A 23,972-nucleotide genomic window follows, 5' to 3' on the forward strand; every position below is an offset into this window, starting at 1 on the left:
TTATCTAAATTTCATGAGCTATAATATGGTAATACCTGATCCATTGATAATGTATTGAATTCCAGTTTTTAAATCGATATATAATTTAAAAGCTTGGAATTATGACTTTACTAGGAAAAATTGAGTAGGTTTCTTGTGAGACGATTTCACGGATCTTTATATGTGAGACGGGTCAATCCTATCGATATTCACAATAATAAAAGTAATACTCTTAGCATAAAAAATAATATTTTTTCATGAATGACTCAAATAAGATATTTGTTTCACAAAATACGACCCGTGAGACCGTCTCAAATAAGTTTTTGCCGGAAACTAGTGAGAACAAAGCCTAAATTTTCTAAAAGATGGTTGTTTAAATATTTAATATAAGTTGATGAATTTTGAAGTTTATTTGAAAGTTGTGGTTACAACCCAATGTCCAAAGTAATACCTGTCCACTCATCTAAAGAACGTGGAAGCAATAAGATTGTGATGTATTGGAGTCCATGTTCTTAATCGACGGCATAGACAAACAAATTAGGTGTTGAACTCTTCTTCATGTTGAGCTCATCCTCCTTGATATTTATGATAATGGAAAACAAGTCCAAGGTGTGTGTAAATTGGAGCACATAATCAAATGATCAAGAATTTGATCATCTCTACAATCATTTTTCCGTCAAACTTATCGTAGTGATTACGATTTACCCGACTTGACATAATTTAAGTACTGTTACATTAACCCAGAGTTTTTTTTATCCAATATGCATTCGAATGCCCCTCCCCATAAAAAATTAAAATAAAATAATTGTAACAAAAATATATGAAAATGAGATTGAGACATATTGGAGTCCATGACATGGTCTAGACATGTCAAAATGGGTTTGGCAGGGCGGGCCTCTAAATGGTCATCCAGTCCAACCCACCTTGGACCGTGGGTTAGGCTGGCCAACCCACTTATTTTTTTAAGAAAAAATGCTAAACATATTTCAGTCTAATAGTTTCATAAAATAATTAAAAACATTGAAATAAGAAATTAAGAAAGCATACAACATAATTCATAAAAAGTAAAGTGTTTAAACAAACATGAATATTGAGACATGGAAGAGAACATAAAGTCGAGGAAAGAGACGGTTGTAAATTTTAAAAAATATTATGTCTTCAACAATACACATAATTAGCAAACCTCCGTCGGGTCCACAAAATTTAACTATAACTCGTCGGACTTCAAACGAAACCACTCTTGGTTCACAAACAACTGCTATGCTTAAAAATTATTTTAAGATTCATGAATAAAATTTACAGGAATTTCTTCCCTTTTGTTTTATTTATGTATATCTGTAAATTTTTCTTTTTTTATGTATATTTGTTGTAAGAGTAAATTATCAATAAATTTGTTCTAAAAGTAAATTATCAATATATTTTTTCTAAAACATGGAAGCGCATGAAACTTATTTCAATTTTTATATAAAACTTAAAAATATAAAATTTTATCCTAATTTGGCGGGCCAGTCCGCCTCGTTTGGGCTCGACCGAGCCCGTCTTGGCCCGCAACCCAAACGGGCTCAGCCCATTTGGCCCGCCTCCAAACGGACTGCTATTTTATCAATCTAACACGTTCAATTTTTATAGCGAGACGGACTGGCCCGACGGACCTAACCCAATTTGACAACTCTAGCATGATCTACTTTCATGCGAATAAATAATTCGTCCCTCTAGATTTTCTCAATATATGGTTATTAGATATAACAATTTTTACTAATCAACAATCTTAAAAAGTTAAATATTCACTCAGTCCTAATAATTTATGAAATGCTACGTAATTATTTTCAAGATTTTCAATTACACACACAAAATTCACTGATTACACAGTAACACAGCTATTACAGTACAGCCCGACGCTTCTCCAGCAAAGCAATCACCTACCACCGGTGATACACGGGCGCCGATCAAAATAAAGCGGCTCCGGTAACACCTGATTGAGATCCTCCGCCAGCCAGGACCCAGACTGGCGCCCCGACGCAAAACGCTTCATCCCACCCAAACCTGGCGGCTCGGGCGCTGGTTTGATACTCGCACTCTTCCGCAGCGCTTCAACCGCCGGAAGTTTCTCCGCCTGGAGTTCTGCTACCTTGCGACTATACGAACGTGACGGATTTTTATTTGTCTTCTGGGAACGGAATATACTCATTACCTTGAAGTAAAATCCGGTTTTCTTCTTCTTCTCCTTCTTCGCAACACCTGTTTTTGATTCCTCTGCTTCTGGCTTCTCATGGCAAGCTGTAGATTTCTCTGCCGGCTTATCGCTTCTTTTCGATGAGTTCGACCTCCGCCGGCCACGCTTCGACCTGACTCTCCCTGTACATGACACCTTTGGAGAACCCGGTTCAGTGACAGCAATCGTTGATTTCCCCGCTGACGCCGTCCGTTTGGGGAACAGCCTTGCATTTGTCGACGGCTTACAGGTCCTCCTGCAGCTGGAGTCTACAAAAGTCGCCTTCTGCGTCTTCGGCAATCCAATAATGAAAGCCTTGGACTTCAAGTTAGCAGAAAACCTCTGAGAATTGTGGTAAGAGTTCGTTGGTTTGACGTGGGGGTTCAAATTCGTAGAGTTCGAGTTGCCTCTGGTGGAATCCTTTCGATCGTAAAAAGCATTTCGATCGAGCCAATCATATTCTGCGTCTTTCGACAGCCAGAAAGATACTGGTGGGTCGTCCGGATGCACGATATCATATTGCCCACCGGGGATGTCTTTATCTTCGGACGAGTACTCTTCTTCATCGTGTGTTTTGCTTGATATTTTCAGGTCGTTGTCTTCGCCTGAATGGGCCGTGATTAAGGCATCAAAATCGAACTGAGGCATTGGAGAAAATGGGGAAAATGGCGGAGGTGAAGATTTATACTTCAAGAAAGAAAGTTAAGGTGAGGGAGGGAGAAGCTGGTAATGTGAATGGAAGACAAATAGTATTCAAGATTTCAAATTGAGCAGTGTCATGCTTTCTTCGCATTTATTTATTTTTAATCTTTCCTCCAATATAAAAATCAGCTATATATCTATGATTTACAAAATAATTTTAATTATTTTATCTACTTTAAGATCAAAATCTAAAATTTTAATTATTTGAAGTTATTTGTTTTAATATATTTAAATTTTATTGGACATACACACCTAAAAAATCTAAATGCAATATAAGTTTTAGATAATATTTTATACATAAACTTAATTAATTTTACCGTTAGCTTGTTAAGATTTTTAACTAATAGGGTGTTTAGCTCAATTATTACATATCTCTATTTACTTGGAAATTTAGCTCAGATTTTACAAATTATTAGAGTTTAATTAATCATTTATAGGTAATTTATGGAACCAAACTACACCACAACCATCTTTTTATGAGAGCTGCTGCGCCTGCGTCTAATGGGTAAATATTTATTGAACGGCTTTAACTTTTGTCACTTTCTTTTTGTTCACACTTATTGTTTATGAACAAAGGGAAAAAAGTCTTCAAAACAAACAAAGGGAAAGAAAGTTCAAATTTCCATGTTACCCGAGACCAAGGCCTTTGCCCAGCGGTGGTCTCGTTTGTACATATAGTGGTGACTCGGGCTCGAGTCTCACTCCCCACCCCAAATGCACCCCTATAATTCAAAAAAAAATTCCACCTTACCCAAGTCAAAAAGTTGTATGTTATATTGAAGTGGCCAAATTACAAAAGTCCTTGTGATTCTTTTTTGGGTCAATTTTCTTATTTTTAAGATTATAATTACGTCAATGAAACATGTTCAACAACGAGAAACATAGCAAACATTCATGGTCCTTAGTCGGGATGCACATCGATTCGGCTAAATCAGATTCAACCTTTTAGTATATAGAAAAAAATTCACAACTTAATATTATTTTTCGAAATCTGTGGACGAAAAGCAACAGATGGTCGGTATTGATGGCAATGGGTTCCATAATTGTATTCACCCAAATGGTGGTGCATTTATGGTTGAATAGTGAAATTTTGATTAGAAGAAAAAAGACTCCATTCGTTACAAAGAAGAAAAGCATCAACCAAGAAATGTATTACAATTTGAATGAAACCTGATGGAGAAAACGGCTGGCTGCTCAAATAAACAAATGTTTGAAATCTCCATTGGCAAGTTGGCATATGGAGTTGTAGTTGCTTGTATCTGTATACAAAAATGAAGAATCGCTATTACACTCTTTTGAACAGGTAACCATGCAACTTCATCAACCAAAGGCCAGTAGCATAAAATCCATCAAAAAGCTAATTATACATACAAATTAATTTCATTGACAGTTAAAGATCCTTGTATTTACTCACTTTACATTAGGTTAACCTCAAAATTAACATTTACATCCTATGATACACATGATGTGAAAATTGATGTGTTGGGTTAGATATATCAAGAACACTTGCACAACTCTAAAATAAGATTACGATATGCTGAAGATCATAAACTCGTACTAGAAAGGAAAGAGAATCCAGTCGTCGATCATTTTCTAGAGATAAATATATGTTCACTAAAACCACCAATGAAACCAGCGACCGAATAGAATAATTAATGAACAACTAGACAGCCTGAAAATGCCAAATAATAATAATAATAGGCATGAAAATGGTTCAAGAAAACCCCCAACAATGAGTCAAATCGTTTCAAATACCTAGATCGTCACCGAAGTTGGTCCATATATCAGCCTTAATCGACTGGTTGCTATCAGCGACGCCGATTACCTCAACGAAAGTTGTAAGGGGGTGAGGGGGATGGCCTTTGATGACCAGCTGCTGTTCATCGGTCGATTTCCCCACAACTGAGCCGCCGCCATCAGATCTCAGCACCTGAATCGCCGCCCTCACCCTCCGCCCGACGTGCATCCGCAAAAGATCAGCGTTCACAAATACAGCGGGGTTTGAAGTGTCCATATCCTTGAACAAAAAAACACAGAACGACAGTTAACGAAGTGGAACAGCCGAAAATAAAGATCGACAGGGAGCCTCACCTTTATCTACGTTGGAGAATTGCGTGTGGGGGAGAAACGACTTCTGGATTTGCAATCAAATGGGGCAATAATTTTGGGGAAATGGCGCTAAATTTTCCCGCCTCTCTTTATTATGACATCGCTATTCGCTTACCGGATTGAATCGAATTACATATAACTTATTTTATTTTTACGTAACTATACTTGTAAATTTTTTATCATAAAAAATATACGTAACTATCCTTGTAAATTTTTTATTCCGTACACTATCTAAAACAATATATTTTTACTTTTTTAAAAAATAAAATTGCTCTAAAAGATAGCAAAAACTTGTGTGAGACGGTCTCATGGGTTGTATTTTGTGAGACGGATCTCTTATTTGGGTCATCTATTAAAAAATATTACTTTATGCTAAGAATATTAATTTTTATTGTGAATATTGATAGGATTGACCTGTCTCATAGATAAAGATTCGTGAGATCGTCTTACGAGAGATTTACTCTTAAAATATTTAAGTTTCAAAATAATGTTAAAAAATATTCAAAATGTTTAAAGTTGGGACAGAAGATGAGTTATTAGGAAAATACATAATTTGTATTCAATTAATATTCAAATATATTCGAATTTTTGTATTTGAATTCGAACATTTAGAATATGTTTGAACATAATAAGATTTCGAAATTTAAAAATTCCGAACTAAACTCGATTTTTTATTACAAAAAGAAAATTCGTATTGGATTTATTAACCCCGTTGAGAAAATAAGTTGCGTCATACTTTTAAAAGTAAATTTGTTATTTTAGGAACGTACATCTTAAATTTAGTTTATGCATTCAAAGTAGTCCTAAATTTACTCTTTTCATTCTTAGGTACAAATTTACTCTTTCAGACAACATGATGTTGACTATAAAACAGTAATCACTTTTTTAAAAGTATTTTTTGCACACAACAAGCCGCCATCTATGTTTGAATACTGGAAAGGAACAAAATTAGCTTTTAAAAACTTAATGCTCTCAACTTTGAACAAAATAACCTAAACCCTCATCCAAACATAATATTCATATAATACAAATATTCTAGCAAACAGGTAATGAATATCAAGAGTCCGTGATCAAAATCACAAGTTCATTAGTCAGGCTTACAAATTCAGCATCCAAGACATTGCCACTACAAGTTAAGAGGCCGAATCCATTACACAAGACGCAGAATCATTGTGGCCTGGCAACGGGCTCAAGAGCTTCGACTGTAACTACACTGTTTCCCCTGATGACCTACAGTGGAAGCAAACATTATAACATAATCCGTAAGTTTAACACTCCCAAATCAAATCATGCAACGATTTAAGCAACATGGAACCGGTGGAGACTCTTACCACCATGCCAATGTCGGTTTTCTCGTCTCCATTAACTTCGACAGTGTTGTCTATCACCAGGTTCATGAACTGATCAAAACCACGAAGGGTTCCAACCACAGTACGATTGGCATTCAGCTTAACTGCAACACAGTTTCATGGAGATTTACACATAAATTCCTCGTGAGAAAATTATTGACCAACCAAAAGAAAACTATCATATTCAAACCCAAGCACAGGAAATTATATTATACTAATGATCAAAGACGTTCTATTCATGACAGAATACGACGACTTTAATGCATATTTCACATAGCAACACTTGCAGAAGATCAAGGAGTTGAGTCAAATTTTCAATCTCCAAAACACCGATGCAATTCTCAATTAAGTGGAAGTCTTTTCACCGACTAAACAAAATAGTGATGGTGGCATGGAAAGAACAAGCTGTGTTGAGAGTTGGTGCTGACACGAGACAATGTGACGTTGAGTCACTGAGTCGCATTACACCTAGAAGGAACACAAACCATACAAGACTTAAAAGATGTGAGTCGGGGCAATGGAAGAAAAATACCAATCAAAGTACAAAACTATACTAAAAAATCCCTCTAAATTCAAAAATGTACCACATATAAAATTTACAGAGAAAATAACTGATAGAAACTTCAAACTTCGACGCTCATCCTGAAACAATACTCGTTCAGAAAGGATTAAGGAAATTTCATTCCAAATTCTTTCCATCCAACTCCCACACTAGTTCCAAAACCAAGGGGCAGACCAAAATGAGAAAATTGAAATTCTATTAATTAATTTTGTTCAAAAATTGCTAGCTTCAACCGAAATCAAATGCCAGCATTTAACCATTTATCATCACTTAATATCACAAACAGTTCTGCTATGAACCGGCTCGTCAATTGTCAGCTTGACTCAGTCCAACGACGACAGTTGCATTCTCTGGTTCACATTTATAGTCTAAGGCCAAAATCTATATTAATATAGGTAGTTTTCGATTTTTAGAAAGAACATTTATCCAAAATGCACACAAAAATTCTTCGCATTTTGGACCAATCACTCTCCTGAACAACATAAATAAAAGAGAAAAAGATAATCTATTCTTAAAAGGATGCCATATTATATAATATACATAAAACCCAGAAACTGGACAACTGGAGCACATTAATAATCAGTAAAGTAGATATTTCACAAGAAAACTGAAAGCGTGAATGACAGAACACTCACTCTGTAGCTTCTTGTCCATGTACCTGCCGTCAAAATAAAAGTAAATCAATAAAAATAAAACCTGTAGGTTATTTAGAAAAAAACAAAATCAAGCAAAACACTGGAGAAAATCATAAGTTGAAGAGCATAGCATAATTACTTCTTGAGATCTGGAGGCTGGCCCGATCTGCTCATTGCGAAATCCCAGTAAAGACGAAGTGATAATCGGCGTTGGGGTTTTACAGCTGCTCAAAGCCCTAATCAAGTGAGGGATAAAATTTGATGCCTGGCCAAGTGGAACGGACTAGATACGGGTTGAACTGATTGGGCCCAGATTATTCAACTTGGGCCACGATGTGAAAACTTGATCCACTATTTTAATCATACAAAATAAATCAAGCAATCCGTAAACACTTTTTTGTTACTTAAATGATAATTATTTAGTCTTCTTTTTAAAGGGATAAAAAAATTATGAATAATAAAAATGACTGACAGCTGTGGGATTTGAACCCACGCCCTTTCGGACCAGAGCCTAAATCTGGCGCCTTAGACCACTCGGCCAAACTGTCTTTATAATTATTATTTAGTTAAAGTATAATAATATAAATTTAAAACTGGAACCTGATTTTCTTATTCAGCATTCCATGTTCGATAAAAATGTATTTAAAAATATCATAATTAAAATTATTTTAATTTAAAACAATTATAAAGTCTTACATCTTAGACGGTATCATAAGAGGTGTGTGTGAGTTTTATATAATTCATTTAACTCTCAAATACATCGTATCTATTTGACTCAAAATTAAAATAAAAATTGCAAATCTCATGTGTTTCAAATATATTTACTTCAATTTCAAATTTACCGTGCAACCTAATCATCCAAAATTTCCACATTTCAGATCATTTGATTTGTTTCATCTAAACACAATCTTTCGTGTTATAATGATATTATATTCTACTTTCCTATCGTCGTCATCATCATATTATATTTTATTTTTCTAATCAAACTTTCAATTATTTGTAATTTGTTAAATTCAAATTCAATTGCTTACATCTTTACTGTATTTAAAAAAAATTAATTTTGTTTATTAAAAATCATAAAATTCACACGATTTCAAAATTTTTTAATTCAATTTATTTTATTTTATAAAAAAATCGAATATACATGTGTGCACAAAAGCACTGGTGTGTGTGTGTATGTGTATATATATACACACACACACACACAAAACAAAACAGCACAGGTGTTGAACAAGTTGCACGATGGAGTTTATAAATAATATGTATATTAATTAATTTCAATTTATTATTAAAAAATTTTATATAATAATTTTTTTATAATGGATAATAATCCAATTCTTTACCGCTTAGATTTTACTAGGCCTGTAAACGAATCGAATCGAATCGAATTTTTTGAAATTTTCAGTATTCGAGTTCGAGCTCGAATTCGAATAAACATATTCGAAGCTCGATTCGAAACTCGAATTTTTATTATTTTCGATTCGAACTGAGGCTCGAGTTCGAATTCGATTCGAACTCGAATAATATTATATATATATATATAATTAATAATATTTTATTAAGTATATAATGCTAAAGTTCGCAAACAGTTCGCGAACAATCGAACAATATAATTTTAGCTCGAATTCGATTCGAAAAATATTCGAACATGTTCGAGTTCGGCTCGAATTCAATAATTTCGAATTCGAAACAAATATTATTAGAACAGACTGACACTCTCCCCGCCGAGTCTCCGCTTCCTCTTTCCACATTCCTATTCGCCACATCCCTACGCAGGTCATTGACACCTGCCGTCCAGCAGTATTATCTTCTGCATCGACTTCAATGCACCACATCCCATCGTCACCGTTCATAAATATTTAGTGGGCCCCAAAAATGATTGCAGAATAATATATCATTACTCTCTTGTAACTATATAGTTCATCAGTCTGCCACAGTCTGTGTTGCCTCTCCAACTCTGACCAATAATGAATCAAAACGGTGTCGCAGCTCCCCGCTATCGGCGATCTCCGACCAACGATCGATTCATCGGAGTCTTCTCTCATCCCTCGGAGACTACGTTCTTTTCATCCCCATCCGCGGCCACCGGCGACGAATTAAACGAAGACGACGTTTTCTACAACAACGACTTCTCCGAGCGGCAGCAAAGAAATCCCTCCGGGATCAGCCACAGCCTCCGACGCTCGGAGAATTTCGGCATCCTAGCGGCGTTGTCGGAGCGCCAGGGGAATCTCGACGGCCAGTTTATAGTCCGGAAACCTGCTCTCCCTTCCTCGTCAACCACGCCGTTCTCGCGTGCTATCCCTTCGATACCGAAACTTCATTCGTCGTTGGAGGTCAAGAACTCGCAGTCACTGCCTGCGCGACGGTTTCATCAATCTGCACCAGTGAACGTTCCGATGTTTCCGAGGAAGCAGAGGAGTGGAGAGGTTTATGACGTTGACCACGCCGATGAAGGGGACGATGATGAGATGCTGCCGCCTCACGAAATCGTGGCCCGTGGATCGACACAAAATCAGAAGAATACCTTCTCGGTGCTGGAAGGCGTGGGGAGGACGCTCAAGGGAAGAGATCTGCGGCAGGTGCGCAACGCCGTGTGGCAACAAACAGGTTTTTTGGGCTAGTAATTTCAGCAAGCTTCTCTTTATTTCGACTTCCATATTAGTTTTTGAGATGAGGAATTTCGGAATCAGTTTATGTTGATAATTTCCTTGTGCAAAAGATCAAAAAACAAGGTTGAGTTCTTGTTCTGTTGAATCGACAATTTAAGATTTAGGGTGTCGATTGGATTTGCTGGTACTAGTAAATAGTAATTCCCTGAGAGATATTTGTCGAAGGGAAACAGATTGTGTATCTTTGATTTTTAATGAAGTAAGAAAGCTTTGTGTTTACTTTGGTTCGTGAATTTGCAGCTTTCCATTTTCCAATGTCTGTTTGAGTATTTCTAATGAACAAATATCCTTTCTCCTCGATTTCTAACTAAGTTGAGCTCAATCAGAAAGATTCCTATTTTGGGATGTTGCCCAGGTTGGGGTTTCTTGCATGCACTCATTCAAAATTATCTAATTGAGAAGCCAAATATATTTATATATATATATATAGTTTTGATATCCTGCACACCTACCGTGCATATCTTTGTGAGCACCGATAAGGTGTCACTCGCCCATTGGATGTGATGAAATATAGAAAAATTGTGCATCCAATGGGCGAGTGACACCTCATCGGTGCTCACAAAGTTGTGCGCGATAGGTGTGCAGGATATCAAAACTGTATATAGCTTCATTTTCTATTGCTTTAAAGCTAAATATTCCAATCTCTTGTTATTTATTACTAGTTTTTGTTTTTTCTCCACGAGTAGTAGCCCGACATATTTATAATTAGGTCAGCAATTGCCCTAGGATTGATTTTCGCTCTTCACGAATTGCTCTTTCATGTTAAACGTTTTCACATTATAGAGTGGATTCTGATATTAGGTCTAGCTTATGTTAAGAGCATATGTATTTTGAAGGGCAGCACCTGTCTCCGGTGGAAAGACGAAACCTCAAGATCGAGCTCAAATCTCACTAGTCATGTGAAATATTTAGTTAGTTATATTAGGTTTGGATTAGCTTCTTTTTTTTACCCCGCAGTTTCCTCCTACCAACATAGAGTCAACCTAAACGATTGACAAAAGATCTTGATGGGATAAAAAAAATCCCACCGACCCACCTTTTACCTTTCCACTTTTCTTTTCCTCAATTTCAAGAACTTGGAAAAATCTTTTAGAATTGCCATTCACTGACGCATAAAAGTGATTCTGAATTTATAATGCGGCATTTACCTGAATAAATAATGGAAAGTAGCGCAACGCCACTTATAACAAGAGATTTCGAAATAATCTTTTTGTCTTGCATCCTCGGGACGTTGATTTCTCTAATAGACGAACCAACTTCTGCCTCGGGCGATTCGATGTAACACCGTCTTGGAATGAATTTTAAATCTGTAAACCAACTACTGATGAAATTTCGAATTCATTCTGCATAAACATAAATTAGTTGACTATACAATATCCATAGGAAAACACTAAAACTAATCAGGACAACTCCAGTCACCACTGCACCACATTGGTGATCTACAAAGCATACCTCTAAAATTGATCGGGCTGAATTCCGTTCTAGGCTGCACTGCCATGCTTAAATCAATCAACAGACAGTTTTACACGGGTAATCACCGGATGCAAATAATAGGAAACCTATTACTTCATCGGAATTATCAGTTGCCTATATGATCAAGGGTATAGAACTTAGAAACGAAGGAATTCAGCAGATACATGCAATAGTCCAAATTTTAGACCGATCGTCCTTTGTTTATTCAAAATATTACCACTCATCAAGAAGGCTGGCACGACGAAAACAAAGGACTGTGCACACAAATATGAAAAATGAAGTGAATTCTATTATCATAGCTCCTGTTCCAATCATGCCTGCATGCCTGAGAATAATGGGAATGGCCATGCTTCCCACTGCTGATGCTCCGGTTAAGAACTTAGCAGCGTCTGTCCATCGAGATGAAGCGCATTTATACATGAAAGGGGCCTAATTGATAATGGGACGTAAAACTGTCCAGAACTCGTAATATGTCATATTTATATATGTACTGAAAATATGTTGACAATAGTAATTCGAAAAAATTCCCCAAAAATATGGTGAAAGACAAACTGATGCAAAACCGCTGTCTGAGATATGAGTTCATTTTCTTGGCTAGGGTAAAAAACTAAGATAAATCTTAACAACTACGTGCTGAAAATACTTACCCACCATCATCACGACTAATTAGAAACGGAGTGGATCCACCGCCAAAAAACAAACAAGGCATGGGTACAAGAACATTCATAAGCGCTGTATAACAACAAGCTTCACCCAGCAAGTTCAGAAAATATATTATTTTACTGAAATATTATAGATTAAACACGTGGTGTATGCATCTTGCCCCGTGGAATGCAAAACTGAAAAAAAACCATCGAGACACAAACCGCCCCCCAAAAAAAGAATGTTATTAAAGGGGAAATCATAATTTTTATCTCACGTGTTGATATTAATGAAGACGAATAAAGAGCCTTTTATTTAGTAAAACAAAAAATTCAACCTAGAAATATTCTTAGACAACAGGGATTTTTAGCAGTATTTCAAAAATTACAGGAAATATTGAAGCTACGTACTGACCTGAAAGCAGTGGCCACCAATTGATGTATATTGCACAAGCCTGCAGAAAGAATTAAATTGGAACAATAAAAAATTTCACTGTTAACGTGTGTGTACAAGTATTTGTACATCGCAAGCTTGGCAGGCATGCAACAAATGTGAACATTTCAATGACAGAAAAGCATGAGCACAGTTGTAAAAAGCGTGCATCTGGCGCAGCCAGGCACACCCTACGCGCTTGGGTAACCATCCAGGCGCAGACCTTGCAAGAGGCGAGCCCAGGAGCACGCCTCTTGCAAGGCGCATGGCTTGCTTGAGGCGAGAAAAAGTGCGCTTCTGTATTTTGAATGAAGGCTGGCGGGCCCAGCATCTCTATTTTTTAACGCAAATGGGATGCCAAGCCTAGATCCCAAAGCTGGTTTAGGAAAAAAAAAAAGCCCAAAGCATACTCCCTAAAAAATAAGAAGCAGGGCGGCAACGATCAAAGCCCCAACAGCAGCAAGCATCCTGAAGAAGCAGCAGCGCCACAACGACAACCAAGGATCTCCAAATCATCAAACAAACAAAGAATCATTTTTATTGATGAATTTGCGCTCTGAAAAGCTTAATTATTTAAATAATAACATTTTTGACGTATAATGATATAGTATATAAATATGTTTTTAAAAAAATTAATAGTGTATCTTGCTTCAATAAGGCGCGCACCTAACCTTGCGGCTCAGGCTTCAAGAGCCCTTTGTGCCTTGGTGCGCCTTGCCCCTCTAACAACTATGAGCAAGAGGAAAGGATAATTTGATCATTGAAAAAAGACTTCGGGAGGATTTAATATATTTGTGTGACTGGTAATAATACAGTTTCCAACCAACAAATAGGTGCCCACAAAGACGTAGTTTAAAGCTAGGAAAAGGTTCTTTTCTAAAGTCCGCATGCAAGAGACAGTTTGTCCAACAGGCTTGAAAGAAAATCATGGTAATACTGAAAAATATTAGAAGATATTCCTTTTGACTTGGTAATATAGAAAAGGCACTAACATAATGAAAAATTATTTTTAAATGTTCTTGGTAAGTAATGATCGGCGGAGAAGAGATGATCAAGACTGCATAATCAAGGCTAAAGTGTCATACATTAGAAATTCCAACATAATGCTTATGATGAACAATGAGAAAGGTAGCAATCACAATTTCCTGCTCCTTACATGCTCTGATTTTATCAAGCAGATGAAGTTACATCAAGCCCCAGATTTTTAACCAGAAAATACAGTCCTTCCCTTCCTAAGGTCGCAATATTAGGTGTCGTAGAAGGACAAAATGGAAAGAGGATACAGGGAGACAGCCAACCTCCCATGCTAGATAATTTTTGTATGCTGTGAAACAATAGGTTGTTTGCTTTACAAATTTCGTTAGCTGACTGGGACTGCAATGAGTCTAATGTAACGGAATAGCTTACCACGATCTGGAGCAGGATACTGGATGAAAACATAAGGCAAGTCCTGCAAGACTGGTCGATAAATGCAATATGATCGATGATTTATATTACAAAAAAAAATTAAATTCACTTATTCATACATCACTTACACGTCATTCATTGACCAGGAAATTAAGGATCAGCCGCACAAAAGTTGAAGCATCAGGCCGGCAAAGGGAACAAAATAAAAGTTCAAATCAAAAGAAGAACTAGGCTGTAATTGACAACATTCTACTTGAATCTCAAATCAAATAGCAAAAAAGACAAACAAATATGATTAATAAAAATTTACTCAATTACTCAGAGCGCAAAGATGTGAATAAAACATCGAGACTCTTTTAAACACATTGGATTCTAAGGTTTTGCATGTAACTTCCACTACAGCCCAAAATCTCAATATGGAGCAGATTGGTAAATGATTAAGTTTAAATTGATTTGGGACATAGTTGCCACAGAATGTAATTGTGCACTAAACACCAATCAGTTGGATGCTCCACCAACCTAATAAGTCAAAACCACTGGATTTAAGTCCATAATATAAATAGTAATCACCGTTTACGCCGTCCTTTTAATATCCCTCCATCAATTAAAAAAATATCGATGCTTTTGTCATCCATACTCATATGCATTTCGAAACCTATGAAGCTAACTGCTTTTTTCAGGTTCCCATCTCAATCACAAGAATGTGAAAATCATTCAATCCCTCAAACTAAATAGCAATACCAGACAAATACTTCAGCAATTTATAACATTAACTGCGATATCACCTATAAGAAACATGGCCAATACAACTTCACGAACCGGTCAGTTACGGAATGGAAAGATGTGTTCTTTTTCCGTGGTCTCGGAAATTACAAGCAAGCGCTCAAAGGATGACTGGTCCAACTTCCTAAGCCAACTACTTTAGACTACTTCTGCAGTTCTCCAAATTTCGAAATGAAAAAAAAAAAAAAAGAGCATAGTTTACCATATTTGAGACTAAGAATGCACACACTAATAATAAACAAAAGATCCGCGAGTACATTAATAACTAAAAGAAATGCAACCAATGCTAGGACAAAGGATTAGAGCCATTTGTGCAACAATTTATTGAAACCTACTAGCACTTTCCCCCCAAAAAACTGTATAAATTAAAGGCCAACGTGTAATTTTACCGCTGGTTAAACATTTGCATAATTTATCAGCAATCACTGCCTCTAAATACCAAAAATCTAATCTAGCCACTAGTTTACTACCGATTTCAAATAGAAGGCAGAGTAATGAAGTGATTAACAAGAAAAGCTGCATTAGTTATGGAAATTGTAATTTATCTGCATAAATATAAATTAGACTAAGGAAAATGTGGTAGGTTGCAGCGAGTCAAATTCTTCTAAGTTGAAACAGATTTGTTAGGAAAAGGACAAAATCAACAAGCACTACGCTGTAACCAGCACAATTTTCTTAAAAGGTATTCGTCACCTCATAGATGTTGTTTTGAGAATCGTATAGACGTTTGATCATAATCATCGTTTGGAACAAAAAAAAAAAAAAAAATCAGAACACAAGAATAGGTAATTTTTTGTTTATGAAAATGTATTTTATATATTTTTTAAAAAGGATATATTTGATGCATTATATAGAGTCAGAAAAATCACCGTTTTCAAGAATTAAAAAAATAAGTCTATTTAATCTAAGTTTTAATTAAGTTTATTTAGTATAAGTGTTAATAAATTGATAAATTTTGATATGATATTTTTACAAGAAATGGTTTTGTAATATGACATTCACTGCTATCTACAGAAAAGAAACAAGAAAAAGGCAACAAAAATGGAAACCCCAAAACCCAAGCAGAACATATCCAAAGCTTCCTCAAACTTCACCTTTCTCTCTTTTCTCTCCATCTTCATCTCCAAATAATCCTCGTACCTCAACCTCCCTTCAGTACCTTTTTTTCCATCCAAAGCACTGTGAAGACTGACCAGACTGTCCTTCCCGTTCAAGTGTACTCCATCCATGTCCTCCATTTCCAAGCTCACTCCCATCACCTGCATCTTCCCGCAGTCGGAGCCGCCGCAAGTGACGGAAACGCTGCACAGTACGGGACCGTTTTCGTCGGAAAGGATTGAAGCAAACTTGATCTTGACTTCCCCGGTGAGCCAGTGGCGTTGAATTGTGACGGGTTTTTGGGAGGAGAGGTTCACTACTCGCCGTTCGATTGGGTCTATCAATATCCAGCTTAGAGTCATGCCGTTGACGATATCTGTGTAAGTTTCGTCTCCTTCAGGGTGTTTGATCGGAGTGGGGACAAATTCTTTGGGCTCTAGGAGATCAATTCTGAAAGGCGAGCAGCGGAACCATTCGCTTACTGATTCTGTTTCCTGGTGTTTAGAGAGGATTAATTTGTCCTTGTAGTGGATATCCACGGCTGATATCAGTTCCGGAGGCGGATTAACTGTGGAGGTGGTGATCAGATTCTGCGGAGCGTTTCTAAAAGCGTGCGAGAAAAAGGCGCGAGGGCCGCCACCGGGGAAAGTGGAGATGATGTGGGTTACGCGGATAGAGGTAGTGGAAGGCCATGTGGAGTGGCATAACTCAGTCCAGAGGTGGTTTTGGGAGGAAAGGTAGCGGAGTGTGGCGGAACAGCTGGCGGCGGAGGCGAGTGCTGGGCCGTCCAAGCGTGTGAGTACGTGGGATTCTATGATGTGTAGAGGCAAGGTGGAAAACCCGGTGGTATCTATCATCTCTGCGGCGGTTGGCGGTGGTGAAGGGATCATTCTCATTTTTTTTACGGTGGTTGATTTCCTTGAAACGGAAGACGAGAAACTCTTGGTTGATATTTTTGGTTAATATTTGGTCATTATATAGTGTTGAGAAATGTGGGGTGGTAAATTACCAAATTATCCTAGACATTGTCTGCTCTTTTGGTGTTAGCGTTAGATTTCAATACGCGGCTTCCTTTATGAAATCATACGTAGTCAAGCCATTCAGCAACTGCGTGCCGTTATTAGGGGTTTTTTTTTTAAAATATTGTAAATTAAAATAATAATTATAAAAATATGGCAAAATGAGAGTGTTTGTAAAAATATAGTAATCCGCTGCACACTGCTGCGGATTCATCCGTTTTTTATAAAAAAAAATTAAAAAAACTAAAAAAAAAGGGAAAAGCAGGGTCACGGATTCATGGAATCCGTGACTAGTCTGCCACGTATTCTGAATCCGTGGCAGACTATCACGGATTATTTGACCAAATAATCCGTGGCTTTAAATTGCGCTCCTCGGATGAATTTTTGTTCATTCAGCAGCGGCTTCACCTCAATTTCTTCTCGCTTTAAATTCCTTCTTCTCGCTTTCGTTCAGCTAATTCCCATTTTGCGAGAATTTCGTTCGGCGGCTTCAGTGCATTTAGCGTACGTAAGTCTGTGAATTATTTTTTTGTTTATTATATTTATTATTGTCAGTTAATTGTATTATTGCGAGAATTTCGTTCAGAACAATAGTTTATTATATTTATTATTGTCAGCTAATTCCGATTTTGCGAGAATTTCGTTCAGCACAATAATTATATTATTAATTGTATTATTATTGTACTTATTGGATACCGAGAACTTTATGACCGCATCGTAATAGTTTTAAGTAATAATAATCACTATACTTAATTTTATTACAGTAATTATAAATTATATTATTGGAATTACATGTTATAAATAAGTATTATTCCACATAGATCTTAAATAATTAGAGCTAAGTTAATTAGATTATGTTATAGGTTTATTTAACTAAGTTGAAATTTTATTTTTAAGTAATAATAATAACTATACTTAATTTATTTACAAAAATTATAAGTAATATTAATACGTATATATTAATTGTAATAATAATAACTATTTTGATACTTATATATTTATAATTATAAAATAATATTAATACGTATATATTAATACTTTTATATTGTATAATTTTAATACTTATATATTAATATTAATCGACTCACGTAATTTTGTTATTACTTATATATTAATTGCATCACGTATTAAAATATTAATACTGAATAATTAAAATATTAATTGTATAACATTAATACCTATATATTAATTCCATGAAGTAATATTTTTATTGAAATACTTATGATATTAATTATATAATAATAAGTATACTTAATTTAATTACAATAAATGTATACGTTTTATAACTATTACTAATGTATTTATTATAATAAATAAGTATTACTAATTTATTTATTGTAATTACATGCTATATTTTTTATAATAAATAACTATTGCTAATGTATATATTTTATAACAAATAACTATTAACTAATGATTTATTGTTTGCAAGATGACTGAAAATACGGAGAATGTGTTTATTTGCGGGATAGACACATATCAACTAATATCAACGCTGAAAATATGGATGCAATAATTTCGCCACGCCGGTCAGACAAATGTCTCTGGAGATTGCATAATGCTGGGATTCACCTCCGTGTCCGCCTATGTCTTGCACGCATGGGCTTCTATGGTGTCATTCAGTGTGGTCCTATTAAATATTATGATAATCATTTGCTTACAGCCATTGTTGAGAGATGGCGTCGTGAGACACACACATTTCACCTAACCGTGGGCGAGGCAACAATCACCATGCAGGACGTTGCCATTATTTGGGGGTTGAATATTGATGGCATTCCCATCACTGGTGTAGATACCTGCGTACAATAAACATACTTTACAATAGCGCTGCGCTAACTGGTTGGGTTTTACGTCCACATTTTCTCAGATTAAAGGTGCACATCTTTATCTGACCGCTTTGCTAGACCATTGCTTGAATAATATGGTTAATGACGAAAGCACTGAAGAGGAGGTGACACAATATTCTCGTTGTGTTGCATTAATGATCATTGGTGGATGTATGTTTCCGGGCTCGGAAGGTGCTGCTGTGAAACTTATGTATTTGCAGTTCCTTGAGGACATAGAATTAGTGAATACGTACAGCTGGGGTTCTGCTGTGTTGGCATATATTTATAGAGAGTTGTGCGACACATCAATGAGTTTGAAGGGCGATTTGTCTGGCCCAGTTCAGATATTGCAGGTATTTGTACATTTATACGGTCATTATATTTTTTGTACTTTTTTTCTTAAGATTTGACTATTTCTGTTGTATGTTATTGCAGATTTGGGTGTGGTCTAGGATTATTCTTCTTTGCCCTGATAGAGCTGAACAGGTATCTATTTTAGAATAGCAGGCTACAGATGTGATGCAGGGTCTACCATTCCCACCATACGGCGCACGGTACTAATAAAAAATAGTTAAAATTTAATATTATTATTTCTTATTTTTTTAAATGAAAATATTGTGTACTTTTTTAAATTACAGGTGGAGACGCGGATTTTCTTGGACACACAAGGCCCATCATTCGGTTCGTATAATGAGAGATATGCTTGACAGGATGGTAGAAGGGCAGGTAGATATAAATTATTTGTTTAGAGTTTGAAATTTTTTTACAATTTTAATCTTATTTATATATTATGAAATTGCTAATCTTTTTTTCATTTTATTTGCTTCAGTTTCTATGGACAGTTTATGATATGTGTCCGGAGGTTGGCAGAATTCTGGATGAAAATAGCATTCATCTATGTCGGTCGGCATGCGCATTGATTAATTTTCATATCGTTGAGATGCATAGACCTGAGCGGTGTCTCCGACAGTTCGGAATGCGTCAGGGTATTCCGCCACCTGCTACTAACTTCGACAATTTCCATAAGCTGACTCGACAAGGCCGGAACAACTTCGATTGGGCGACATATCACGCGGATTTTGTACAAATGTGGAATGATAGATATAATTTTGTGATTGGTGGAGACTATGTCATACCTGGTACGCCCGCCATCACAGTGGACTATATTGGTTGGTATTATCGCATTTCATAGATAGTGCTCTCGCCGCCAGTGGTACCTTCGAACATCATGGGCTATCATCCTGTTGATGCAAACTACCGACAATTTATCGTAAGAAATGTTTTATTTATCTACATATGAACGTAAATTTATCTACATATGTACGTGAATTTAATTTGTTGTATTAAATATATGTTACATAACATATGCATCTATGTCACAGGCACGCCCAGCTCATGTGCAATATCCACCGATGTGGACAGGAAATGAGTTTGAACCCGGACCATCATCTTCAAATATGGCGTACACTACTCCGCCAGTGGTTTCAAGCTTTCCATCATATGACGCTGGTTACTACACTCCAATTGTTGGTAGTTTTACACAATTTCTACAAAGTGACTTTCGCCCGGGTATGAATGAGAGTCGCCCTACTTTTAACCCGTCGCACATACCATTTCCACAATATTCTGATCCAGAAGGGTTTGAGTTTGGTGGGAACATTGCCGATACAAGTACATCTGCAGGACAAACAAGTACTCATGGAGATGATGAACAGATGTTAGGTCGTGGACGTAGAGTAATCAGAAGACCACCGTGTGGCACTGGGAGGCATCGTTACCATCGATATTAACTATTTATTTAGATATACACAATTACTTACATCGTATTGTTGTATGTTTAGCAATTTTTTATTTTAATTACAAGTTGTTGTTCGCACATATTTTTTGCGACATTCGTAAACTATCTTTGTATTATTGACTTTTTAAAATTGTGGACTGTATTGATTGTGACTTATTATTCTTTTACGAATAAATTTAGGGATAAATTTATAGTACTGAAAAAACATAAGTATAATTGCTAAATCAAGTCAAGGTATGTCAACAAACTACATAGTAAAAAATCTTCATAACAATACAACACTGAATTGTCATATCAATACAATACTAAATTGTAAAATCTACGTCACAAACATAATTATTTTGCACCATAACTCGATCTTCTCACCTGCACCTACCTGCAATGAACAAGAATTATCAATAAATACAAAATTTTTATACACAATTTTGTAATTACATTCACATCTGCACATGTTACGATTTAAAAATAAAATAAAATACGTTATTGTAGATTTTTTACCTCCCACGTTGTCTCGCCCTCGTTGATGGCTGGTCCATCTCGTTTCTTATGCGTGTCGTTCGATCTCTACCAGCATGCCTCCGTTGTCGACGAACACCATTGTGTCGTAATTGGAATGTAGGTTCATCCCAATATTGTTCATCATGAATAGGATAGAATCTTCCATCGTATGTGTTCACGTATTCGCTCAATGTAAACCATGGTTGTACAAGCTGTGCGGGATTCAAACCAAACCATTTCGCTGCACATATCACATGTGAACAAGGTATTCCAAATATTGTGAATTTACCACAGGTGCAATCACGCGTAGAAATGTTCACAGCTTGTACGTGATGTTGACGACCCGGTCTTCCTCCTGTCGCGACGGATGCTGTTTTATCTCTTTCACAGTTATTGGAAGACGTCGCGCCCCTTTCAACACACCATTAATACACTTAGACATGTTCGTCGTCATTAGCCCTCGTCGCCATCCACCATCATGAGCCAATGACCATTTTTCTTTTGGAATGTTTGACAAATATGTGAAAGCTGCTGCATTATTGGTTTTAATTGCCTCCATTGTCGCATTAAATTTTGATACTTGGTGTTGTATCCCTACTTCCCAACATAAGTCTTTTAAATGAATGTTTTTGAACCTGCTGTTGAAATTAGAGCAAACATGCCTCAAACAGAAACGATGAACACCAAGAGGAGGCCTGAAGTCAGGGAGATCTTGAACTGCACTTGTTATACCAGCATGTCTATCAGATATAAGGCACACACCACTACACCCTCTGATAACATGTCGTGCAACATTACCGAGGAACCAATGCCAAGACTCGTAATTTTCTTCATCAACAAGCGCAAATGCTAGCGGCAAAACCTGGTTATTGGCATCCAATGTTACTGCTATGAGTAGTTTGTGCTTATATTTGGTGTATATATTGGCATCAAAATCGTAATCATTTACATTCTGTAACACTGACGATGAATCAATATACAAGTACAAGCAATCCAGTGTCGGCAACTCAAACATAAATTGTAGACTATCATCATCTGTGATATAGATATGCTCTTCAATGTAACGAGACAACGAGCTATAACAATATTTCGTTGACAATTTGATGCAGAATTTTGATGGGTCGATCTCCAGCTTCCGATGCATATAATTCAACAATTGAGAAAATGTAGTAGAGCGAGGGATTTTAATGGGCCTGGTCGCGGGAATACTATGTCCAACCCTACCATCTTCAATAATGACATATCCACCTACGTAAAGTAAGGCTCTGACAGTATCCATGTCTGTGAGAAATATAAAACATAATTAATATTAAAAATATAAAATATAACAAAATTATATAAAAGAATATAATGCAACTGAAAAAATTTATAATTACATTAATACAACATAAATAATACAATTAAAATATAAGAAATTATTGAAATTACCTTTTCAAATGTCGTTGTACGGAATTTGTAATGAAATGAGCTACCGGAGTTTAATATCTGCAATTAATTAAAAAAATTATCAGATACAATATAAAAAAACAATTCAATATAGAAAGAAAAAATATAGATTCGACTTAGACTCGGCGCAATTCTCCTAAATTCTGTTACTCGGCGCAATTCTCCGAAATCAAATTCTGAATTGCTGATACTCGGCGCAATTCTCTAAAATTCTAAGATTCGACAGAAAAATATCAAGTCAAATTAGGAATTAAAATAATTACACGATCGACGCAAATTATAAAGGGAGAAGAATCACAGATTCTTTATACGTAACAAAAAATACAAAGGAGTGAAAAAAAATAAAGAGCTGCGCAAGAAGAATCCCGAAAATTTGAGCTGAAGGACTGATGAATTCACCAAATACTCGGTGCAATTTTATTACATAATTTTCAAAAAAAAAATTGTATACACCAACACAAATTAATATATGACAACAAAAATTAATATAAGTTACTTATATTAAACTTTTAAGTAACTTATTTCAAAATATATAGTTGGATAAAAATATTTTAATTAGAATTATCAATTTCTTATATTACTTTGCATCAACAAATTTTTTTTTATAACATTATATAAATTATATTAAAGTGTCCAAAGTTAAAGAGTAACTAAACACTATTTCATATATAAATTCTTATAAATTTTTTAACAAAACATAACAAAATACTTTATAATTTTATTACTATTAAGTACAATAATATTAACTCATTCTTATATTAAATTAATTTAATTATATTAAAAATATTAAACTTCAAAAATTTCCAAAAACACAATATCATATTTATTATTTTTTTAATATTCCAACTATTTTTTAATATCATGATTAATATTATAAATATAATATTTAACTAAATTAGACTTATTAATATAATGTTAATGAACAAAATTATAATTACATTAATATAATATAATATAAAAATACAAACAAAATATTAAAAGAATTGCTTAAATTACCTTCTCCGACGTAATTATACGGAATTTGTAATAATTTCAACGGACGGTGTTAATATCTGAAATAAATGACAAATATTATCAAAAAAAATACACAAAAAATATTAATTCTTAATATATAATTATAATATTATCAAAAAAATTAAGCATTACCTCTTGATATATCTTCAAATTAAAAGGATAATAAAATCAACAAATAATATCAATACAATATTGAATTAACTACAAGAAATTTTACATTTCAGCGACGTTGACTAACTGTAGCAAAATGTAAGGAAAACACGTCGCCGAATATTTGGCGACGCCAAAACTCGTCGCTGAGTTGCGTCACAAAATG

The 23,972-nt window shown here is 35.4% G+C and overlaps 7 protein-coding genes and 1 non-coding gene across 20 annotated transcripts; 2 read left to right on the forward strand and 6 right to left on the reverse strand.

Annotated features, from left to right (window-relative positions):
* Positions 1-1,894: 1,894 nt before the first annotated feature.
* LOC142550772 (uncharacterized) lies at positions 1,895-2,839 on the reverse strand. The gene has a single exon (XM_075659834.1). The coding sequence runs from the start codon at positions 2,837-2,839 to the stop codon at positions 1,895-1,897; it is 945 nt and encodes a 314-aa protein (XP_075515949.1).
* On the reverse strand, positions 2,664-5,094 carry LOC142550981 (replication protein A 14 kDa subunit B-like). Of its 2 annotated transcripts, XM_075660034.1 has the most exons (4): positions 4,985-5,094; positions 4,649-4,910; positions 4,064-4,152; positions 2,664-2,796 (listed from the first exon to the last, which is right to left on the reverse strand). In XM_075660034.1, the coding sequence occupies exons 2-3, from the start codon at positions 4,905-4,907 to the stop codon at positions 4,088-4,090; spliced, it is 324 nt and encodes a 107-aa protein (XP_075516149.1). In that variant the 5' UTR covers positions 4,908-4,910; positions 4,985-5,094; the 3' UTR covers positions 2,664-2,796; positions 4,064-4,087. The 2 variants fall into 2 exon arrangements, with proteins under 2 accessions (XP_075516149.1, XP_075516148.1); XM_075660033.1 differs by lacking the exon at positions 2,664-2,796 and having other exon boundaries at positions 3,906-4,152.
* Positions 5,095-5,979: 885 nt separating this feature from the next.
* Positions 5,980-7,826, reverse strand: LOC142551856 (putative small nuclear ribonucleoprotein G). Its single transcript, XM_075661303.1, has 4 exons — positions 7,688-7,826; positions 7,549-7,571; positions 6,334-6,455; positions 5,980-6,232 (listed from the first exon to the last, which is right to left on the reverse strand). The coding sequence occupies exons 1-4, from the start codon at positions 7,720-7,722 to the stop codon at positions 6,170-6,172; spliced, it is 243 nt and encodes an 80-aa protein (XP_075517418.1). The 5' UTR covers positions 7,723-7,826; the 3' UTR covers positions 5,980-6,169.
* A 190-nt stretch (positions 7,827-8,016) lies between these two features.
* Positions 8,017-8,096, reverse strand: TRNAL-UAG (transfer RNA leucine (anticodon UAG)). The gene has a single exon. It is a non-coding gene; the product is annotated as a tRNA-Leu (tRNA).
* A 1,419-nt stretch (positions 8,097-9,515) lies between these two features.
* On the forward strand, positions 9,516-10,172 carry LOC142550773 (protein S40-7-like). The gene has a single exon (XM_075659835.1). It carries the CDS (start codon positions 9,516-9,518, stop codon positions 10,170-10,172), a length of 657 nt encoding a protein of 218 aa, XP_075515950.1.
* A 984-nt stretch (positions 10,173-11,156) lies between these two features.
* LOC142551857 (vacuolar protein sorting-associated protein 55 homolog) lies at positions 11,157-15,472 on the reverse strand. Of its 11 annotated transcripts, XM_075661304.1 has the most exons (5): positions 14,303-15,472; positions 14,175-14,225; positions 12,750-12,789; positions 11,911-12,090; positions 11,157-11,807 (listed from the first exon to the last, which is right to left on the reverse strand). In XM_075661304.1, exons 1-5 carry the CDS (start codon positions 14,307-14,309, stop codon positions 11,783-11,785), a joined length of 303 nt encoding a protein of 100 aa, XP_075517419.1. In that variant the 5' UTR covers positions 14,310-15,472; the 3' UTR covers positions 11,157-11,782. The 11 variants fall into 11 exon arrangements, 1 of the variants encoding a protein (XP_075517419.1); XR_012821637.1 differs by having other exon boundaries at positions 11,789-13,180; positions 14,175-14,217; positions 14,985-15,472; XR_012821636.1 differs by having other exon boundaries at positions 11,789-13,235; positions 14,175-14,217; positions 14,985-15,472.
* A 451-nt stretch (positions 15,473-15,923) lies between these two features.
* LOC142550982 (putative F-box protein At2g36090) lies at positions 15,924-17,085 on the reverse strand. Its single transcript, XM_075660035.1, has one exon. The coding sequence runs from the start codon at positions 16,949-16,951 to the stop codon at positions 15,962-15,964; it is 990 nt and encodes a 329-aa protein (XP_075516150.1). The 5' UTR covers positions 16,952-17,085; the 3' UTR covers positions 15,924-15,961.
* Positions 17,086-18,933: 1,848 nt separating this feature from the next.
* Positions 18,934-20,511, forward strand: LOC142550983 (serine/threonine-protein phosphatase 7 long form homolog). Of its 2 annotated transcripts, XM_075660037.1 has the most exons (5): positions 18,934-19,253; positions 19,336-19,454; positions 19,539-19,626; positions 19,730-20,170; positions 20,283-20,511. In XM_075660037.1, the coding sequence occupies exons 2-4, from the start codon at positions 19,420-19,422 to the stop codon at positions 20,090-20,092; spliced, it is 486 nt and encodes a 161-aa protein (XP_075516152.1). In that variant the 5' UTR covers positions 18,934-19,253; positions 19,336-19,419; the 3' UTR covers positions 20,093-20,170; positions 20,283-20,511. The 2 variants fall into 2 exon arrangements, with proteins under 2 accessions (XP_075516152.1, XP_075516151.1); XM_075660036.1 differs by having other exon boundaries at positions 18,934-19,454.
* The last annotated feature ends 3,461 nt before the right edge of the window (positions 20,512-23,972 follow it).

This window comes from Primulina tabacum, chromosome 7, assembly GCF_025594145.1.
Source record: "Primulina tabacum isolate GXHZ01 chromosome 7, ASM2559414v2, whole genome shotgun sequence".
NCBI lineage: Eukaryota > Viridiplantae > Streptophyta > Magnoliopsida > Lamiales > Gesneriaceae > Primulina > Primulina tabacum.

Bases quoted from the DNA above. Each gene is read 5' to 3' on its own strand.
- LOC142551856 (XM_075661303.1), bottom strand. From the start codon at position 7,722: ATGAGCAGATCGGGCCAGCCTCCAGATCTCAAGAA. The intron at 7,572-7,687 runs GTAATTATGCTA...TTTTGACGGCAG, and splicing joins CAGCCTCCAGATCTCAAGAA to GTACATGGACAAGAAGCTAC. The intron at 6,233-6,333 runs GTAAGAGTCTCC...CTTCCACTGTAG, and splicing joins AAACCGACATTGGCATGGTG to GTCATCAGGGGAAACAGTGT.
- LOC142551857 (XM_075661304.1), bottom strand. The intron at 12,790-14,174 runs GTAAGCTATTCC...TTCTTTCTGCAG, and splicing joins GTATCCTGCTCCAGATCGTG to GCTTGTGCAATATACATCAA. The intron at 11,808-11,910 runs GTAATATTTTGA...TTGATCATATAG, and splicing joins GCCAGCCTTCTTGATGAGTG to GCAACTGATAATTCCGATGA.
- LOC142550982 (XM_075660035.1), bottom strand. From the start codon at position 16,951: ATGAGAATGATCCCTTCACCACCGCCAACCGCCGCAGAGATGATAGAT.
- LOC142550981 (XM_075660034.1), bottom strand. From the start codon at position 4,907: ATGGACACTTCAAACCCCGCTGTATTTGTGAACGCTGATCTTTTGCGG. The intron at 4,153-4,648 runs GTATTTGAAACG...TTTTGTATACAG, and splicing joins CAACTTCGGTGACGATCTAG to ATACAAGCAACTACAACTCC.
- LOC142550983 (XM_075660036.1), top strand. From the start codon at position 19,420: ATGCAGGGTCTACCATTCCCACCATACGGCGCACG. The intron at 19,455-19,538 runs GTACTAATAAAA...TTTAAATTACAG, and splicing joins TTCCCACCATACGGCGCACG to GTGGAGACGCGGATTTTCTT. The intron at 19,627-19,729 runs GTAGATATAAAT...TATTTGCTTCAG, and splicing joins ACAGGATGGTAGAAGGGCAG to TTTCTATGGACAGTTTATGA.
- LOC142550772 (XM_075659834.1), bottom strand. From the start codon at position 2,839: ATGCCTCAGTTCGATTTTGATGCCTTAATCACGGCCCATTCAGGCGAA.
- LOC142550773 (XM_075659835.1), top strand. From the start codon at position 9,516: ATGAATCAAAACGGTGTCGCAGCTCCCCGCTATCGGCGATCTCCGACC.